Below are 20,057 nucleotides of genomic sequence, written 5' to 3' on the forward strand. Positions count from 1 at the left end.
GGAAGCCCCGCCCCCTCCCTTCCAGTCTCGGGGCGGGGAAGAGGCCACCAGGCTGGCAAGCAGAGCGCCGAGAGCGAGGAAGCTGATGCAACGCGGAGGCAGACCCCGGCTGGCGTGTGTCAGAGAGAGATAGGAAAGGTGAGGGAGCGGAGGTAGGGAGGGGGGCATTGGGAGCCCCCCGGTGCCCAAGGAGGGGTAGGTGGGGGGAGGGGAGATAACGAGGGATGGCGTGGAAGGCCCCGAGTTAGTATATGGGACTCGCTGCCACCATATGGGCTGATGACTCTTTGAAGGGGATTTGAAGCGGGGTGGGGTGGGGGGGGGGACCCAGGGCCTGATTTTGCTGCTTCTTTTTCCATCTCCCTCCTCAGTTCTTTTTCCTTTCTTTCCGTTTCGTTCAGATTGCAACCCAGGGGTTAGGGCCTGCTAGCTGCCCTGAGAGACTTTTTTTTCTTTAGAGGAGAGCGGGATAAAAGCACTGCTTTACATAATAGAGGTGATACTAATAATAAATCAGACAAATTCATGGATGAGGGTGGCAAATGATCGTGGCATTTTCAGTTGCTTTAATCGTAAATCACCTTGAGACTGATCGGGATCTATCTATAGGCTTAATTGACGCTTTCAAAGAACTCTTAATAGATTCCCGAAATAGACTTACCCTTGCAGTAGCCATTCTGTTTTTGCTGGGTAATTTTATATTCAACAGTACTTTCTACCAGTGAGCCCAGAACGGAAATTTAACTAACTGGCCTGTCATTTCCAGGATCCCCCACCTTGTTTGTTTTTGGTTGTTGTTTTTTAAGCGTATTTGATTCAAGTGGGGATCAGCAGCCTCTGCTTTACACAGGCAATATGTATGAATTCCTAGGGATTCTCTTTTACCAAGACCACCCCATTAAATAGGGGGGGGGGGACCATGCACAAAGAGGCTTCTGGTTCAGCTGTTATGTGGTGCTTTCTGATTCCCTTCTCCTGCCTTGAGGGGACATGAAATTGTATCAGACTCTGCTGGCTTGTTCTCTTCCCCTAACCTTCTGCCATTGGGAGAGGAGAAATTTGGCTTGTGTTGGGAATGCCTGGTGAGGAAGCTGGAGACCTCCTTGATGCTTACTCCTGTTTTTCTTTGATTGCCTAACATGCATTTCTTTTTCCAATTTCAGCTCATAAGGGTGGGTGAGCAACTGCTGGCACAATGGGGCATGAACTGACAGCACAGGAGAAGTATCACTTGATCACCCGAAATTTGCAGGTACTTCTGTAGGAATGGTTGAAAATGAGGCTTTTTAAAAAATATTCCACATATGGGTGCAAAAGTAGTTTGAATAAGCATCAAAGGTTTGCCCCACTCTGTTCTTCAAAATAAGTTTTTTATTACACCCCCCCCCCCAATTATTTTCTTTTGTTATAAATAAACGTAAGGATTGGGAACATTTCCTTCCTGAAATAAGCCTTTTTCCACCCCAAATTATTCACACTGGGAGCCTCTCCCGTATGAAATGCCCTAGCCTCATATCTGGATGGAATTTCTCTGGGCAGAGAATTAGAAATTTCAAAACTTGAGTGCAGTTTGTGTGAAAACAAAGCTTTGGGCTGGGCACAACACTAAGATTTCTAGGGCAGTGTTTCCCAACCTTGGGCCTCCAGCTGTTTTTGAACTACAATTCCCATCATCCCAGACCACTGGTCTTGCTAGCTAGGGATGATGGGAGTTGTAGGCCAAAAACATCTGGAGGCCCAAGGTTGGGAAACACTGTTCTAGGGGACAGTCTTCTGGTGCTTGTTGCCTCCCCATTGGCACACTAGGCATATACAAATACAAAGCTATATCTGAGTTACTACAAATAAGGAATTCTGACAGCTGTGTGGGCTGGAGGACTTTTTGCTGTTGATAAAGGGGTCTGAATCCCATAGAATATCATCCAGCCATCTTTGAGTAGATCTTGATCTGCCACAGTACCTTATTCCTAATCTGGATTTTTTACATTGTACCTTGTTGACTCATATGTCTGGTAACTAAGGCTGAGCAATATCTGGTTTTCAGCATCATGATATATCACTAGCTAAACATCGCAATATACTGATATATCACGATTTCTGAAATCAGGATGGAGCTATGTAGAGGCATTGGTTGGCTTCATGGCTTCTCCCACATTGTGATTTTTTGCATAGCACACACATCATGATTCATGATATATTGTCAGATCAAAAATTATGAAACCGATACCACAATATGGACTTCAATCCAGTTTGGGACAATATATTGATATATCACCCAGCTCTACTGGTAACCTGAAAATTCTGGATGATTCATAGGTCCCATGTACAAATAAGGTTTTCCAGCAAATCACAGAAGTGCTTGTCTACACTAGAAGAACTGGGTTATTAATATCTTACTCCAGTCTTTGAAACATGTATGGTAATGAGGATTAGAAACCAGATGTCTTAACTGTTTCCTGTGGTTGTGGAGCTGGGTTGCTGTTTGACCTTGGTTTATTGCTTTTTCACTTGGGTTTGCCACTTGTGATGGTATCTCATGAGGTTTTAATGTGTTAGCAATAGGGCTTTCCCTGCAATTTGCACTGCTACATGTCTGCTCAATCTGAGCATTAAAAGAAAGAGAGGAATGCAGAACAGGTAATGGGAAAAGCCTGTCATTTTGTTAGGATCATCTGTAGAAGCAAGCTGTTGAGTCACACAAGACTCACTTTGTAACTCCTAATTGAAAGGACAAACATTACCCAACCATAACTGCAAACTTTCCTCTACTATAATGGATGACTCCCATATTTAAATCACTCATTGCCCAAAGCAATGCACCTGCCTCTCCTGAGAGCAAGTGATTGAATGACTGTGATACGCCCAATGTAGTGTTGGGGGCAGGATTATCTGTCCCCAGTAGAGGCTCATTGGAAGAGGCAGTGTCAGAGAATAAGCCATGCCTACTCTATTAGTGGATCTTTTGGGCTCTCAAGAGACTTTAATTATTTATGTTTCATGCTCTGCACTTTGAGAATTGCTGATCTAGTGCTTTACCTGCCCCCTATTGTTCAATATGATTTTATATTTTTCTACTGTGGGTGTTACAGTGGTACCTCTGGTTACATACGCTTCAGGTTACAGACTCCGCTAACCCAGAAATAATACCTCGGTTAAGAACTTTGCTTCAGGGTGAGAACAGAAATTGGGCGGCGGCAGCACAGCAGCAGTGGGAGGCCTCATTAGCTAAAGTGGTGCTTCAGGTCAAGAACAGTTTCAGGTTAAGAGCAGACCTCCAGAACGAATTAAGTACGTAACCAGAGGTACCACTGTATATTGATGTTTTGAGTTATTCTGGTTTTAATATATATCATTTATTATATTTTGTAAACCACCCTAGAATCTGATAATAAAAGGTGGAATATAAATGTTTTAAATAAAAATATATCCCCTTGCATCGCAGGGTTTTGGCTTCCCTAGCTCTCCCTTCTCGCTTGCTTCTTGCTTTTCCAGCTGAGATGCTGAACACATCTCTCGTTTGCTTGCAGGAAGTTCTCGGAGAGGATAAGCTGAAGGCCATCTTAAAAGAACGGGAGGTGAAGATATACTGGGGGACAGCAACGACGGGCAAGCCTCATATAGCCTATTTTGTACCCATGACCAAAATAGCGGACTTCCTCAAGGCTGGATGTGAGGTGAGACTGGGCTCTGCTTTAGATTTGGTCTGTTGGCTGCTTTCAAGTAGTAATGGGGCAGTCATCCCTAGTGGGGAGGATCTGCTGCCTTTCAAAGACCTCTGGAAGGCAATTTTCCCCTGAACGCCATTCATGCCTTCTCCAACCTGGCACCCAGCCAGCATGGCTGAATTATGTTGGGGTTGATGGGAGTTGTAGTCCAAAGTATTTAGACAGTTCAGGATTGGGGATGGTTGATCTAGGTGTGCAGGCATTGGGTCTGAGCTCCTGTTGGTTCTCAAAGTGCATATAGAGGAAGGGTTAGGGTTAAGGCCAAGGCACTCCTGCTTGATATGCCCCTTCTCTCTCAGGTAACAATTCTGTTTGCTGACCTCCATGGATACCTTGACAATATGAAGGCACCATGGGAGCTTCTGGAACTGCGCACCCAATATTATGAGAACGTGATCAAGGCAATGCTGGAGAGCATAGGTGTGCCTCTGGAAAAGCTCAAGTTCATCCGGGGGACTGACTATCAGCTCAGCAAGTAAGTTTCTCTTGAGGCAGTGTGGAGCTGCAGAACAACAAATGGGAACTTCCTTGGTCAGAGGGATTAGCATCCGTAAGAACTCCGCAGGTGGTTTTAAAGTTTTCACTTAGAAAAGTTCCTAAACCTGCTAAGGTTTAATTGGATGCCAGTTGGATGATTTGGAAGGGGAGATTTGCCAGAGTCCCATAGGTGGCTTAGGAGAAACTGAGGGTGCCGCACATTCTCTTTTAAAATGCCACATGTCTGCTGATTCTCTGAACTCATCAAGAGAGGCCCCGCTGCATATCCCACCACTATGTGGGGCTTATTTGGTGCCTTCTCTGTTGTGCTGTCTAGGATTAGGAATGCCTTCCCCAAGAAATACTCCATCTTGATATTTAGCTCTAGACTGAATATTTTATTTGTCTGGCAGTCCTTTGGCCAATTTAATGTTGGGATTTGGATGTAAAGCATTGGGCTTGTGTGGTCCCCACTCCTCTGGCACAGCCGCAAGGTGAAGATGGAGAGCTTTTGCTTCAGTTTTCAACTAACTGCCATAGTTAAGGCTAACCACAGTCTGACTGGGTTCAGGCATAAACTGTTCAGGTTAGTTAAAACAAAATGAGATTGTGGAAGCTCCCAAAGGGCCTCTGCATACTGAGTGAATGGGCAGCAGAACGTCCAATGCAGTTCAGTGCAAACTGGAGTAAAGTGATACACATTGGGGCAAAGAAATATTCATTTCATGTATGACTCATGATGCCAACCCAGCTGTGAAAAAGCTGTGAAATTCCATTCTAGGGATCATTATGAAGGGAACTGAAAACAAAACTGCCAATAGCATAATGCAATTATACAGATCAACGGTGTGGCCACATTTGGAATAATGTGTACCGTTCTCATTGTCTCACCTCATAAAGGATATTCTAGGGTTAGAAAACTTTCAGAAAATAATCAGGGTGACTCCCCTGTGAAGAAAAGTTGTGCCAGTAAAAGGAGACGGCATAGAGACATATAAAATTATGCATAAACGAGAGAGATGCATAGAGATTCCCCCCCCCCATCTCCACAGGGTGGGTAGAGGAGAGACAGAGACCAGATTCTCTCCCACAAGAGGCAGTCAGAGCTACCAACTTGATTAGTTTTAGGAAAGGACTGGACACATTCATGGAGGAGAAGACTGTCAGTGACTACTAACCCTGATGGCTGTGTTCTGCCCCCACTGTCGGAGGCAGCATGCCCCCTGAATGCCAGTTGCTGGGAAACATACACAGTGTTGCTGTGCTAGGTCCCTCTTCTGGGCTCCCCACTGGGGCCTCTGTCTGGCCACTGTGAGAACAGGAAGCTGGACTAGATGGGCCCCCTTCATCCTGATCCAGCAGCCAACCTCATATTATGTCCTTAACATTACATCTGATCCACCTGCAAGTGGTAAGGCTCCTAAGCTGCTTGTAGTTTTGGAAAGGGAAGGACATTCCACCATACTATCTCCCTGCCTTTTCTATTTAGAGAATACACGCTGGATGTTTACCGCCTGTCCTCTGTCGTCACCCAACATGATGCCAAGAAAGCTGGGGCAGAAGTAGTCAAGCAGGTGGAGCATCCGTTGCTCAGTGGCCTCCTCTATCCAGGACTGCAGGTACCTGTTTAACGTCATCATGGAGGAGGCGGGGGGAAGAGATGTGGGCTTCTTTTGCTCTTGGCTAACATAGCTCAAGGGACATGGGTGACGCTGTGGGTTAAACCACAGAGCCTAGGGCTTGCCAATCAGAAGGTCGGCAGTTTGAATCCCTGTGATGGGGTGAGCCCCCGTTGCTCAGTCCCTGCTCCTGCAAACCTATGAGTTTGAAAGCACATTGAAGTGCAAGTAGATAAATAGGTACCGCTCCGGCGGGAAGGTAAATGGCGTTTCCGTGTGCTGCTCTGGTTTGCCAGAAGCGGCTTAGTCATGCTGGCCACATGGCCCAGAAGCTGTACGCCGGCTCCCTCGGTCAATAAAGTGAGATGAGCGCCACAACCCCAAAGTCATCCTGAAGCACGTGAAATATAGTGGTACCCACTTAGGGTGAAACAAGGATCAGACAGACACAGCAATTTGGAAAAAAAGAAGGTGAGCAATAATGGACCCAGTTGGAATCCTTTCCAAAAGACTGGGACCCCGAAGCATACAAGTCCTGAGGTTATATACTTGAGCAAATCACAGATCATGAGACAATCATGAGACAGTCACGAACGCCAGCAAAAAATAACCAATAGCGTGCATCTCCCATGCTCCTGGCCCTATGCAGAGTTCACTCCCCAACTTCTGCTTTCCATTGTCTTGTACAATGATTTACAGTCTGACCTTTTCCCTACTTCTGACAGAACAAGAAAATGAGACTCAGGGAGAGAATCTCCTGGCGCTACCTCCCCCTATGCATTCTGCTTCATGTAGGGAGTTTTTGTGGTTTGGCCCTTCCTGTTTCGTGGACCATTTTGGCCTGGATTTGAGGGGGAGATTTGTACCAGTGCCTTCTGATTCATGGCTTCCCTTTTCCTCTAGGGTGCAAGGATGTTACTAGGTAAAAGGTCGGTTCTGGACTTGCGGTTCCAAGCAGTTTGCAGTTAGCTTAGGCAAAAGCTTTTCTTGATTCAAATGGATTTATAAAATTACTGTAAGCCCTGTTATGTGTGAGCATATGTGAATATATTGATTACTGATAACTGATTATATGAATAGCATAAGGGTAGCCCCCCTTTTCTTGCTTTAGTCCACGACTGGACCTAAGGGGTCCCTTTACCTACCATAGCTCAGAATGAATATCCTCACATGCCCAAGGCCATACAGTGGTACCTTGGTTTATGAACTTAATCCATTCCAGAAGTCTGTTCTTAAACCAAGGCGTGCTTTCCCGTAGCAGTGCGGGACTCAATTTACAAATGGAACACACTCAACAGGAAGCGAAACATGTTCTGCTTCCATGGTAAAGTTCACAAACCAAAACACCTACTTCCGGGTTTGCAGCATTCATAATCCAAGTTGTTCATAAACTAAGCTGTTCTTAAACCAAGATACCACTGTATGTGTGTTTCCATAAGTTGTACTATTCTTCCACTTATGAAAAGGGGTGGGGAGGAAGAAAGTAAAAGATCCAGTAAGTATGGATGGTTCTATTTGTGGAGATGCCATGCCTCATGAAGGTTGGGGTGCACCTGTTTGGTGGCAGGTATTTTTATGAACATAGTTCTGAAGTCTCTTGCTATGTGAAGTATCAATTTGCCAAGATCAATATGCTTCAGGACCAGACTAGTAGAGGACCTAAGAGGATCCCAGGTGCTTGCTTCACTCACCCTGAAGCCTGTGGAATAAAATCCTAATCTGGGAAATGGGTTGTGTTTGGACCAGAGGTGGAATTCTTGTTTTCTTCACAGTTTGTCTCTGGCTCCCTCAGCCACAAGAGATGCTAGTGCCCAGGGGTATCCCTGGGGCAGGAAAGAAGCAACCAGTCTGCCCAAATCAGTGGGGTCTGCAGGGAGTTATTGATGCTTGTGTGTCCCCGCAGGCACTGGATGAAGAATACCTCAAAGTCGATGCGCAGTTTGGAGGAGTGGATCAGAGGAAAATCTTCACTTTTGCAGAGAAGGTGAGAAGAATGAGACACTTGCCTGGCTGCCTCTTTGGAGCACTGTGCTATTGGTGCTGAAGGCCCCTGGATGGTTCAGCTAGCTAAACCTGTGTTCCCTTTGATCACATGCTGCGCCCCCAGGGTAAGCTAGGTGTGGATATTTTGGGTCTTGAGGTGGAAAATGCAAAAGGCACCTCCTTTCTCTCCCTGTTTCCCCCTGGCTGGTTAACATGTGGGCAGAACCTACTAGGATATGGAAAACGTGTTGTGTAAGAACACAGTGTAAACTGCAGTCCACAGAGAAGGTATTGGGTTTCAGGGAGGCAGATAATACACTTGAACATCCCACTTTCCCTCCATCTTCAGCCTTTGTTTTAAATCCCTGAATGTTTGTTTCTCTCTAGTACCTCCCCTCCTTGGGCTATGCCAAGCGCATCCACCTGATGAACCCCATGGTGCCAGGACTGACAGGCAGCAAGATGAGTTCTTCAGAAGAGGTGGGTTCTTCAGCTTGACTCTTGCCCTTGGCAGCCAAATCCTGCAAGGAGGAGTTCTTAAAATGTGCAGGGATGCCTTGCCGACAGTCCTCGTTGGCAGGGTTCTTTTTTCTAGTCTTTGAAATATTTCAGCATTACGGAAAGGAAATAGGAAATCGGATAAAACATCCAAAAGCAATATTCTGCCTTTGGTAGTAAAAGATTCAATTTGAAAATTAAGTAACTGGTGACCAGTTCGTCATAAAGAGATCCTAAAGCACCACCTAAGTTATTTCCTACTTGGCAGTTTTGAGCATCACACACTGGTTGGGAGCCCAGGGGTTAAGAGGGGTGGGGAGGGAGCAGCAGGCATCTGTGTTGAGGATGCCCTGCTTGAGAAAAAACTAGGAACAGGGTGGTGATACAATGACTGCTGCAATCCATGCAAGATAATATCACCAAGGCAGCTATCTGTAAACAAGCAATGAATGTCCATTAAAATGACAAAAGTAGTTTCTTATCTTAAACAATAGCAGACACAGTAAATAAAGTGTTCACTTGTAATATATCAGTGGTTCAGTGCTCATTTCCTCTCTTTCCAAAATAGTTTTTATCATGAACAATTACAAAAGCAGTAATAAAGAGTCCACTTGTGATATACAGTAGTTCAGTGCTCAGACGTTGTTCCTGTAATCCAGCGTTTTGTCGCTAAAGAGCGTAGTCATCGAGCTGTCAAAATCAATTGTAACAGAATTGCACTGAATTATCTAGTGTCAATTGAGAAAAAACTAGAACACAATATTCCAAGGTGATGTTCACGCTTCATGGTTTTCGCAAATCCGTCTTTGCCACCTTGGTGCCTTCTGCTCTTAGATGCTTGGGACTACAATTTCCATCAGCCCCAGCCAGCACATAGATGAGAGTTATTGTCTGAAGCATCTGGAGGGCACCAGATTGGTGAAGTCTGTTGCGTTTATGTAAAAATGGAAAACCTGCTGTTCAGTTAATCCAGTTAAATCCTTTAACTCAAAAGGATTTGCTCTAGCAGATAGGTGGGCTAAAACTTGTAGCTGTGGTCCCAGGCTCTTTCCATCTCAGGATTATTCCTCCATCTGTGAAAAACTGACTAGTCCCAGTTCACTTCTGTGGCCTGCTGTGCCTGGGAGCTAATTCATGGAGCATCCCCTCCCCTCCCTCATCCAGGAGTCCAAGATTGATCTCTTGGATCGAAAGGAGGATGTGAAGAAGAAGCTCAAGAAGGCATTTTGTGAGCCAGGGAATGTGGAGAACAATGGGGTCTTGTCCTTCATCAAGCATGTGCTCTTCCCACTCAGATCAGGTAAGTGTCTCCAAGCAGCAAGAAAGGGGAGGAGCTAGAGGATTTTATTATGGGGAGTAGCAGGCAACCTGATTGGCTGAAAGGTCAATCTAGAGGTGAAGGGCTGAGTCACATCCCTTCCTCTTCCACCTGTGTCCCCTCCCTGCTTACCTGAAGCCCCAAGTATGTAGCAGAGCCTGAATATTAGGGCGTTATTTTAGGGGCTGAAACTTTTTTTTTTTTTCAAATTTCTTCAATGAGGGATTTTAAAACTCTGTTCTTGGTATAAGGAATTCAAATCTATTCTTTTTAGCTTGGTAAGTACGTTTGACAAAGAAGCACTTAAACTGTTTTTGGAAAACCAAAGAATTTTTAATTTTACCTCCTGAAAACGTCAGGTAATGTTTAATAATAATAACAGCGAGTAGATTGGCCATCATTTTTAATGATTTCTATGCAATTTTACATACATTTTATGTACCAAGCAAAACTAAATTCTATTCATTTAACCAAAATATCTTTTGAATTCCCAAGTCGTGTTACAATATTTTAGCACCCTTCCTTTTAGCAAATTCCTTTTTTGAATTTGAAAGTTGAAAAATTCAGCATGCCCTGCTGTTTATGTCTGGCAGTTTCCCTTCTCTCCTGGCTGGGATGGAAAGGCTCCCTTTTAATCACTAAAAGGGCATTTTAGTGGCACCACAGAGGGTCTGTGTGGTGCTTGCATGCAGGCCAGTTCCTTTTCTGTGAAGGGAAGCCGTAGCATCACAGAGCTGGAGGGGACCGTGGATGCTAGCTAGTCCACTCCCCGCTCCATACCAGAATGTCCAAGCTAGACAGATGGCCGGCCCACTTCTGCCTGAAGACCTCTTGGCCAGGGAAATCCCACCCATCCCTCTCACTCATTGGCTCCATTGTCAAAATGCTCTTTATCCTAGCATGTTACCCAAACCCTCTCCTCCTGCAACATGAGCTCTGGCTTCTGGGCAGCAGCAAAGAACAGGCCTTTGCCTCTGCTCTGTATGTGTGAGAGAAATACACCGTAGGTGTTTGAAAGTGCTGTCGCATCCCCACTCAGTCTCCTCCAGGCTAAACATACCCAGGGTTTCTTTGCCCTTTCCTTGTAGGGCTTGTCTTCCCTGCCCATGACCATCTTCCCTACCCTCCTAAGAGCCCATACCAGTTTGTTTTCCTGAACATGAATCATCCAGAACTGGAACGTACATGAGGGTTACCAGTCCAGCCTGACGCTTGGGGCCTCAAACCCTTTCTAGACCCGCTTATACTTGGGAGTAAGTCAGCCAGACAGAGGATCCATTAACTTCACCATCAGCTCCTTTGAAATACCTTTTGTGGGCATGTGCCCAGGGAAGAACAGGGATTTGCCTTGCTGCTGCTACAGGGGAGGGCAGGGAAGGGAACATGACGCCCTTGGTCTTGGTCCTCCTTCGCCATCATCAGTGTATCCCCTGCAACCTGAAGGGCTTTGAAGCTTTTTTAAAAACTGACATTTTGAGGACCTTGGATACGAACCCCCCACACCTGCAGTGTTCTTGTGACTCCTCAAATGTACACCACTCTGTTAATGCGGATCTTCAAATCTTTCTTTTTCCCCGCTGCAGAGTTTGTGATTCTTCGAGATGAGAAGTGGGGAGGGAATAAAACTTACACCCACTACGGAGACCTCGAGAAAGACTTTGCTGACCAGGTGACACACTGGGATGCGGGTGGGGTAGGGAAGTGGCCAGCTGCCAGGGGTGGGGTGGGGGGCTCCTGGGGTCCTTGTTGTTGCTTTGTATGTGGGAAGAACCTCCTCGTGGAACGGCTCTGCTGGACTTGCATGAAGGGCTTGGGCTATCCTGCCAGGCAGACTCTGAGACCTGGCAGCAGTTGTGTGTTGATGGTGGGAGACCCTGACCTTTTGCTCTGCATGCCCACCTGGGGGGGGGGGTTGCATCAGAGGCCCGCAAGGGGAAGCTGAGTCACAGGGAGGGGCTCTAGACTGACAAAGAATTGTGTTGCACATCCCCTAAAGCAACAACTCTGCAGTCGTAATGATTGCAAACCAGACATTCTCACAGAATTTGCATAGGTCAGATGTACAGAAACACTGCTGTTCTGCATAAATCAGACTCTCTGCCCCTTTTAATTTCTGTCTTACCAGCTGAGCAATATGTGGAATGTTTTTCCAGTGAAGCCCCATTGGCTTTCATTTTACACCACTCATCCATTCCACTGCCTCCTGCCCACCAGATTGTGCTTTGTGATTTGCGCCCACTGTTAGGAACGGCGCTGGGGACTGATGGGAACCCTCTAGGGAGAGCAGGACTAACTGGGTCTCCATCTTCTTCCATGGGTGCAGGTTGTCCACCCTGGCGACTTGAAGAACTCTGTGGAGGTGGCCTTGAACAAGCTCCTTGAGCCCATCAGAGAGAAGTTCAACAGCTCACAAATGAAGAAACTGGCCAGCTCTGCGTATCCTGATCCTTCCAAAGCAAGTAAGGGCTGAAAGGCATCTGCTGTTGGTCCATCTAGTTCAGTACTGTTGACCCTGGCTGGCAGAGGCTTTCCAGGGTTTTAAGCAGGGGGCATTCCCAGCCCTTCCTGGAGGAGATGCTGCTTGGGATTGAACCTGGGACTTCTCCATGCAAAGCAGAGGCTCCACCCCTGAGGCTCCAGAGCTTCCCACAGATGCTCCTGCACTCTCTGAGACCAAGAGCCCTGCAAGTTCTTTCTGGCAGGCTGATGCAGATGCCGGTCTGCCCCCACAAGGCTCTGCCCGGGTCTGGAAGATCTGACTTGCCTCCTTCACTGTCTGCAAAGCAATTGGACCTGCTAAGCGCCTCCCCTGTGGTGTGGCTCCTTCCTGGGTTCACTTTGATTGGCCAGACCCCATGTCTGTCTTGGTCCTTTTTGGCATACGCAAACACTGGGCATGAGTCTGGGTTGTTCTCTCTGGGTTGTTCTCTCTGAGACTCCTGCTCAGTTACTTGGGTCGTTTGCACCACTCTGTTTCCCATGCCTTCCCGTTGCTTTAATTCTCCTCTCCATCCCATCCTCATCTCCTCTTGCTCATGCAAGAGAATACCAGCATCTTTTTTAAAAAATCAATTTTTATTGCAAGTTTCCCACATAAAATACAATAAAAGCCAAGCTAATCTAAAGAGAAAAGATTTTTTTAAAAAAAGACTAAGGAAGAAAATAAAGAGGTAAAAGTAAATAAAAAAGCCCTGTCACAACTGGATCCTACCCCATATTCTACCCACAAAAGAGTGAACCCTCCTAGGTCTGACCTGGGAGCTTCCCCCTCTTCTCCCAGCCTCACACACCAGGAGATCCTCTCTACCCTGCTTCTGTCACAGGGCCCTTCATTTCCCATCTATCAGTCTCCTGTCCAGCACCATTTTTGAGGCCTAGTCTCTCCAGGCTGCTGCCAGTCTTTGCAACTGCAGCTCTCCTAAAAACCTCCCTTCCCTGTCTGCAGAGCCTTCAGCGAAAGGCCCCACGAAGAACTCTGACCCGGAGGAAGTAGTGCCATCTCGGGTGGACCTTCGTGTTGGCAGAGTGCTCAGCGTGGAGAAGGTAAGCCTGCCAGGGGGCTTCCTAGAGGCAATTGGTTGACAGAAGGGTGCTGGCATCAGGACTCTTGAGAGCGTGTGCAGAGGTCTCCATCACACTCCCTGGGCCTCTGTACTGGGCTTGGGGTGCGTGGGAGATTGCAGGGTGCCTGCAACCCTGGAGGGGGCCATTCAACTTTTCACAACCGGGCTGTGACGCCGCCCTTCTCCCTTCGCAGCATCCTGATGCCAACACACTGTACGTGGAGAAGATTGATGTGGGGGAGCCTGAGCCGCGGACGGTGGTCAGTGGCCTGGTGGAGCACGTGCCCAAAGAGGAGCTGCAGGACAGGCTGGTGGTCTTGGTGTGCAACCTGAAGCCTCAGAAGATGCGGGGACTGGAGTCCCAGGCCATGGTGCTCTGCGCTTGCAGGTGTGTGCAGTGGAAGGTGGGGCAGGCAGACTTTGGCTCATGCAGAGGGGCTGCAAATGGATCCACTTATTGGGGGCATAAGCAGGCATTTGTTATCCCTTGGCTATGTTTTCCTGTTAGGCGAAGCGAGAGACCGACTGAAGCCTGCTTGCCGCTAACATGATTATCCTCTTCTTCCAGTGCTGGGGAGCCCTGCCAAATAGAGCCCCTGGACCCCCCGGCTGGCTCCTGCCCCGGTGAGCGGGTGTTTGTGGAGGGCTACGAAGAAGGCCAGCCTGATGAGGAGCTGAAACCCAAGAAGAAGGTCTTTGAGAAGCTGCAGGTGAGCGGGGAAGAGGCTCCTCCAAGTGGCAGGTGGCTCCATATTGGGCAGCTGAGCAACCGTGTGCCCTCCAGGTGTTTTGGGGACTACTCCTCCTGTTGGCCCCAACCAGCATGAGGCACACTGGCTTAAAGCAAAGCCAGACATTCCTTAGTCCAGGAATTGCTCTGCAATCCTAAGTGACTGCCCTTGCAGGAGGGCAGTTTCTGCCGCAGGGCAGGTAGAAAGGGCTTCAGAGCTGTGTGCTGCGCCTGCAGAGGGTCATCTCGTACTAGTAGAGAGCAGCAGATTCTGCAAAAAGGGCAAGTTGACCCTGATCTGCTTAAATATGGAGAACTGAGCCTCCCAACTGGTGCAAAATTTGGGGGCTCTGAATAAACCTATTCCTGCAACTTATTTTCGGAAAACAAAACACTCGTGCCCTATTAGGCATTTTTAAACTGGAGGGAGAATCTAATAAATTTTTTAAAATGTAAGAATAAAAGCAGTCCCAAGCAGTTAGTAAGGGAGAGGGTGGTGTGTTGGTTAGCTTGATAGAGTATGGTTGTATGTGACTAAGGTACACAAGCCTGTGTGAACCTGGTGCCCTCCAGTTGTTTTGAACTACAACTTCCCTCAGCTGCCTGGAACTGTTGTAGTCTGGAACATCTGAAGAGCAGCAGGCCAGCCAAAGCTGATGTCAACATAGGAGGCTGTTCCTGCTGCTGCTCCTATTGTATAAAAGATTTGGTCCATCCTACTCAGTATTGCCTATGCTGGCCTACAGCAGTTCTGCAGGATTTCTGATTAGAAGGTTTTTTTGAACCTGCCAGGGATTGAACCTGGGACCTTCTGCATTGTCAAGTATTCTGCCACAGAGCTGTGGCCTCTCAGCATGACAGGACTGGAGAAATCACCCTGCCTGTTCTTTCTCTTCTCAGGCAGACTTCCAGATTTCTGAGGCTTCTGTGGCCCAGTGGAAGGGGAAGAACTTAATGACCAAACTGGGGAACCTCACCTGCAAAACTCTGAAAAGCGGCAGCATCCGCTAGCTGCCTCTGCCTCGCACTTTCAGCTTATGCGTGCCAGTTATTGCCCGACAAACATCCTCCATACTTACATTGCACTCCCAGCCATGAGATTCCAACCCAGCTGGACCTGACCCATGAAAAAATTGACATGGCTTCCATCTTTTGACATGGACAGAATGGGGAAGGGCACCTAGAAGCAGGAGGCCAGTGCAGTGAGGCCCCTCTCTCCAGGCACGTCTTATTTATACTGAGGAGGAAAGAGCCAGTGGCCTCGCCCTTCTGACTTCTGGTGGTGACGGAAACCTCTCCAGATGTTGTAGAAGAGGAAATGCTGCTAGCACAGATCTGCCCTCTTATGATGGTTTGGTCCACATGCCTTCCAGGATGTTTGTCATACTCTGCTTAAAACAGAAGGTCTATGATGTTGAGCTCGGACTCAGGCTGGCAAAATTTGGAGAGGATCTCTTACCAGATTGGTAACGGTTAGGTCCATCAGGCATAAACACTGAATTCCAAATCATCTGTCATTTCCCCAAATAAAATGGTCACACCATCTGGTTCCTGGTGCTTTTCTGTGGTAGCTGCATTCAGCCCAAGATGACTGCTTTCTAACATGCTTGGTAACAGATCAAATAGTTCTTTCTTTTTCACAGGGAAATGGCACAACATAGTAAAAACCCCATGTAGTTCCAGTTACTGGTTATTTAACTAGCAGAGGGATGTGCATGTTTTCTGGCTAAGAGTCTTGTAGTACTTTAAATCAGACTCCCCCATCCTGGTGCCTCTAGATGTTTTAGACAATTTTGATTGGGCTGATGGGTGTTGTAGGTTAGAATATCTGCAGGTTACCAGGTTGACGAAGGCTGATAGCGTGTGTGAGAGAAGGACGTGAGGAGCTGGAGCAGCTGCCATAAAAAGCAAACCAGGAACACTTTTTTCCTGGTAGAAGTGTCCAAACTCAAGACCATCTGTCTCTACCTTTTACCATTAATCCTTGCACAAGGGGAACATTTTGTGCATGTAGGTTATAGAAGCTTATTCCATAAGAAATATTTACTGTGGTAGCACTCGGAGACTTTGCTTTTATTGTGAGTGAGCCTGTACATGCTTAATGAGAGGGATTTGAGCAAACCTCCGTTTGCTGTAACTGGCACACTTGTATTTTTTATGCTTACGGAGGTTTGTTCTGGACTACAACCACCATTAGCTCCAGCCTGCATGATGTGCACTCATGCACTCAGCTGCAAAGTCTGTTCCCTTGGGTGGGGTAACATTGCTTGGACTGGAATAGGCTGCAAAGCCGCCTTCCCATCCCCACCAGATGGAAGACAGAGAAACTTCTGCTTGATCAGGCAGGATGGCCGGCAAGTGGGTTGATCACTTGCGGATGGTTGCACACACTTACTGCATCTCCTCTGCCTCAGGCCTCTGGAGGGTGTGATGGTTAGACTAAGGTTACCAGGCATTCCCCTTTCCTGGGGACAGTCCCTGGATTTACACATCAGTCCCCTGACAAAATCCATCTATTTAGTAGGAAGTTGAAAAGTGTCCTCAGATTCACTGGGTGGGGGGGGGGGAATCTGGTAACCTTAGGTTAGACCTCACTTGCCCTGGCTGCTCTTGGGATTCCTCCATTGGACCCCAGCACCTTCCGCACCCACACACTCCAGACTCTTCCCTTTTTCTTGTCGGTAATAAAATCTCTCATCCTCCCACAGCAAATATATTCACACCACAGCGAAAAGGTAAGAGAGACAGCAAGCAAGCAAGCAAGCTTTAATTTATCTTTACAAAGACAGTCTTTAAAAATGTATTTCACCATCTTTCCCCCCCCCCTCTCATCCCTTTCTCAAAGGTAGCTCCCTCCCCCACTCCTGTTTTACAATCATGAGGGAAAAAATCAAAAGCAAATGACCCAGGATTTTCTTCTTCTTCAAAAGTCTATATAAATCATTTGTCTAATGTTCCTAAAGAATAGAAAACAAAGGCATTGAGGATGGGGGACAAATTCAGGTGCTTGGTGTCATTTCTAAATGCTGTACCCAGCCCCACTGGGGCACCCCCACCCCCACCAAACTCCCCTTCTGATTTGTCTGTTCTCCTGCCTTCAAAGTGCTGTGTTGGCTCTTGGCAGAACAATCTGGGAGGAGACTGCAGCCTTGGGGTAAAAGTAACTTGAGGTTCAGAGGGAAATTACGATATTCCCACCCCCACATCCCTCTTGAGGGGTGAGAAGGAAAGCCTCTTAGCTAGGCGTGAGCTCCTGACAGCTGATGTAGCCTGGAGAAGATGTTCAGGGGAGGGGGGGTCTCCAGCAGAGGAAAAGAGTGACTCCTGGGAGAGGCTCACTGCTGGGGTTTATAACATCAGGCACACATGGTCGTAAGTACAGCACCAGGAAAAGGAGGCAGGTTGGTGGGGGCAGGAGGGGGGGTTTCGGTATGGTGGCAACACACAGCTGAGTCTCCCAGTCAGGGTGCCACCTTGCCACCTAATAATGGCCCTAGGCTTCGGGGGGTGCAAAATGAATGAACAGCCAGAAGTTTGGGGTGCCTAAAAACCATCACCTGCCATTACATTTCAGACCAGGGCTTTTCAAACACAGGCAACTATTTCAGACCATGTTGCCTGGCCAGCTCAGTGCTCTATTCCAGCCCTTTCCTAACTCATATTCTGGGTGTTTTGGATGACGATTCCCAGCAGCAGAAGCTGTTGCTCTGGCAGGGGCTGGTGGGAGTTGCCATTCCTGAACATCTGGAAGGAAGCAACTTGGCAAAGATGGCTCGGTCTACCCTGGCCAGCAACAACCATCCAATGCCCTTTTGCCATCAGAGATTATGTGCACTCAGAGCACTTACGTCACCCTACAAACCCTTTGAATGAATTATTGTGTTCCTCAGAGGTTTAGTAGTGACCCTGGGATGCCCAGCCCTTCTTGGTAGCTTCATGTAGCAACTGGGAGTAGAGGGGTTCTGCCCTGCCCCTTGCACCGCTTGCAGTTTGCACCTTTCCGTGGCCAACATCAGGGCAACATGCCACCGACGACGAGAGGGAGGCAACCATATCCACTTCAACACACTATTTGCCTGCAGCAGGCGGTGTGCCTTGGGTGAAGCTGGACTCTGCAAGCCAGTGGGCTTCTAGCAAGGGATGCACACACACCCCTGACCCAGGCTGGCTCTCAAAGCTGCCTTAATACTTACCTGATGACCTCCTGCCATCCCTTCCCCTCCAGGAAGTTTCAAATTCACCAAAGAAAATGATACTGCCAAAGCCAGAATCACACCACATCCACCATGCTGAATGGGAAGGAGGAGGAGAGCTTTGCTTGCCGAATGGAAGAGCCTTTGCCCACCCTACCCCACCCCGAATCACCCATTCAATCCCCTTGCTCCAAGGTAGGATGCTCTAGGCCTGGAATGTTTTGCTGCAAAATGCCCCGGACCTTTAGCGTTTTGGCAGTGAAGAACTAAGCTCCAAGGGGCTCTGGCTGCCCCTCCCGCCAAGTCTCCCCCCCACCCCAAGCTGTTTGCTAAAGGCACCAACCAGCTAGCCCAGCACACACCTCTTGCACATGCCCTGCTAGGCAATTCAGGTCTTATGAGCCTCTCAAAAGGTTTCTCGTACCTGGACCCTCAAGGAGACGACCCGCCCTTGGGGGACAGTTCTAGGCACAAAGAAGGTAACATAAGTGGCGTCTGAAAAAGGAGAAAGAGTAGAACAATTATGTGTCCCTATTTGTGCTATGGTGGAATTATACTAGGTCCCCTCCTAGCTGTCTCCCACAGGAAGGGTGCAGCTCACCCTCCACCCAGAATCAGCTGTTGCCTGATAGGGACCAGTTTGCACCAAGGAACCCTACCTGGGCTAGCCAGGTACATCACCACATGGCCCGTCACTACAACAGCAAGGCTAACTTGCAGGGTCCCTTCAGTGCAATCTCTTCGCAGGAGCACACAGGAGAGAAGCAGAAAGGATCTGGGCCCCAGCAGCATTTGGGAAGCCTACGCAGCTCTCCATAAACAGCCGTCCTTGCAGTCTCCAGCCTCGATTTGAGAAAGTGCTTGTTTTGTACAATTCCAGGGGTGCAAAAGCAGGCGATGCTCCCAACCCCACCACAAAAAGAAAAGAAGGGAGGGGGCTCTTCTGGGACGGGGACACACACACACACACACACACACACACACACACACACACACACAGAGCCTAGGTTGGTTCGACTCTGCTGGCTTCTCCTTGGGATGGGGCAGGGGGAGCAAGAAGCGCAAACTGTCCTCATTGTCCATTGTTCTTAAAAGCCATTTTCCTTATGCACAAAAAAACAACCACCCCACAATGGGAAAAGTAAAACCCCAGCTGAGAAAAGCTGCCCCATTGAGGGAGGAGGCGGCAGCAAGGAAGGGTGTTGTGCTACTTTTGTCTCTGTATGTAAAATAAAGCCGTATTACTGAAGAAAAAGTGAAACCAACACAATTTTTGCATAAATATCAAGGCCATCAGAGGCTAAGGCTGTTTTGTTTTCCTTTTCGTCGCATCCAGGACCTCCTCTGGCCTGCTCAGGTCCCTGAGATTTTTTTTTCCTGTGTATGTTAATTATTTTCAATTCCTGTATTTCAGGGGCAACCACGCTGCAGGGTCTCCCTTCACGCCATCTCCTCCTGTAAATCTGCAAGGAGAAAAGCAGAGGCAATGGGTTTCAGAGCTGGAATCCAGCGCCTTGCGACGGGACTGCCCACCCCCCAAGCCTACAACCCTCCCTCAACCCTCAGTTCCTCAGCTATGGAGAAAGGAAGCAAGAGAGCTATGTAGAATCAACACCAGAGACAAAAACTTAAAAGCTCTCTGCCTTGTTTGGGGGTAGGGGTAAATGCTACTAGGTGTGTTGTTTTACATATATGCGCCACCCCCAGAACATAACCCCTGTGCAAGATGAAATTGTACTATATTTTAAGATGGATAACACTGTAACAAACAGCAGTAATGCTGCACTTACATCACTGGGCAACTGTAAAACAAAATACATAATTAGATTTTTTTTAAATTCTCCAGCATAGCATTCTTTTTCCTATTACTAGGAGCCCCCAAGCAGGGCAAGATGGCAACCCACCCCCTCCTGTTATTGCCCAGAAATAAGCTGGAGACATAGTCAACATG

General features: G+C 47.7%; 2 protein-coding genes across 5 annotated transcripts in view; one reads left to right on the plus strand and one right to left on the minus strand.

Moving 5' to 3' along the window:
- Nucleotides 1-28: 28 nt before the first annotated feature.
- YARS1 (tyrosyl-tRNA synthetase 1) lies at nt 29-15,460 on the plus strand. The gene is made up of 14 exons (XM_079989097.1): nt 29-138; nt 1,164-1,252; nt 3,528-3,674; nt 4,025-4,200; nt 5,692-5,821; nt 7,725-7,805; nt 8,192-8,284; nt 9,467-9,602; nt 11,204-11,289; nt 11,944-12,079; nt 13,066-13,163; nt 13,378-13,571; nt 13,752-13,893; nt 14,814-15,460. The coding sequence occupies exons 2-14, from the start codon at nt 1,196-1,198 to the stop codon at nt 14,922-14,924; spliced, it is 1,587 nt and encodes a 528-aa protein (XP_079845223.1). The 5' UTR covers nt 29-138; nt 1,164-1,195; the 3' UTR covers nt 14,925-15,460.
- Nucleotides 15,461-16,649: 1,189 nt separating this feature from the next.
- Nucleotides 16,650-20,057, minus strand: part of NHSL3 (NHS like 3) — a 55,729-nt gene continuing 52,321 nt past the window's right edge. For 3 of the 4 annotated variants that reach the window (XM_079989087.1, XM_079989088.1, XM_079989089.1), the window contains exon 7: nt 16,650-19,569. In XM_079989087.1, the coding sequence (XP_079845213.1) occupies nt 19,547-19,569 (23 nt within the window). In that variant the 3' untranslated portion in view covers nt 16,650-19,546. The remainder of the gene's footprint in view (nt 19,570-20,057) is intronic. The other variant, XR_013842038.1, reaches the window with a different exon arrangement.

Source organism: Podarcis cretensis (genome assembly GCF_951804945.1).
Source record: "Podarcis cretensis genome assembly, chromosome: 8".
Lineage (NCBI taxonomy): Eukaryota > Metazoa > Chordata > Lepidosauria > Squamata > Lacertidae > Podarcis > Podarcis cretensis.

What these genes read in the sequence shown, in the direction of transcription:
- YARS1 (XM_079989097.1), top strand. Translation starts at nt 1,196, where the DNA reads ATGGGGCATGAACTGACAGCACAGGAGAAGTATCACTTGATCACCCGA. An exon ending in TCCTCTATCCAGGACTGCAG is followed by an intron (nt 5,822 to 7,724) that starts GTACCTGTTTAA and finishes GTGTCCCCGCAG; the next exon opens with GCACTGGATGAAGAATACCT. An exon ending in AGGTCTTTGAGAAGCTGCAG is followed by an intron (nt 13,894 to 14,813) that starts GTGAGCGGGGAA and finishes TTCTCTTCTCAG; the next exon opens with GCAGACTTCCAGATTTCTGA.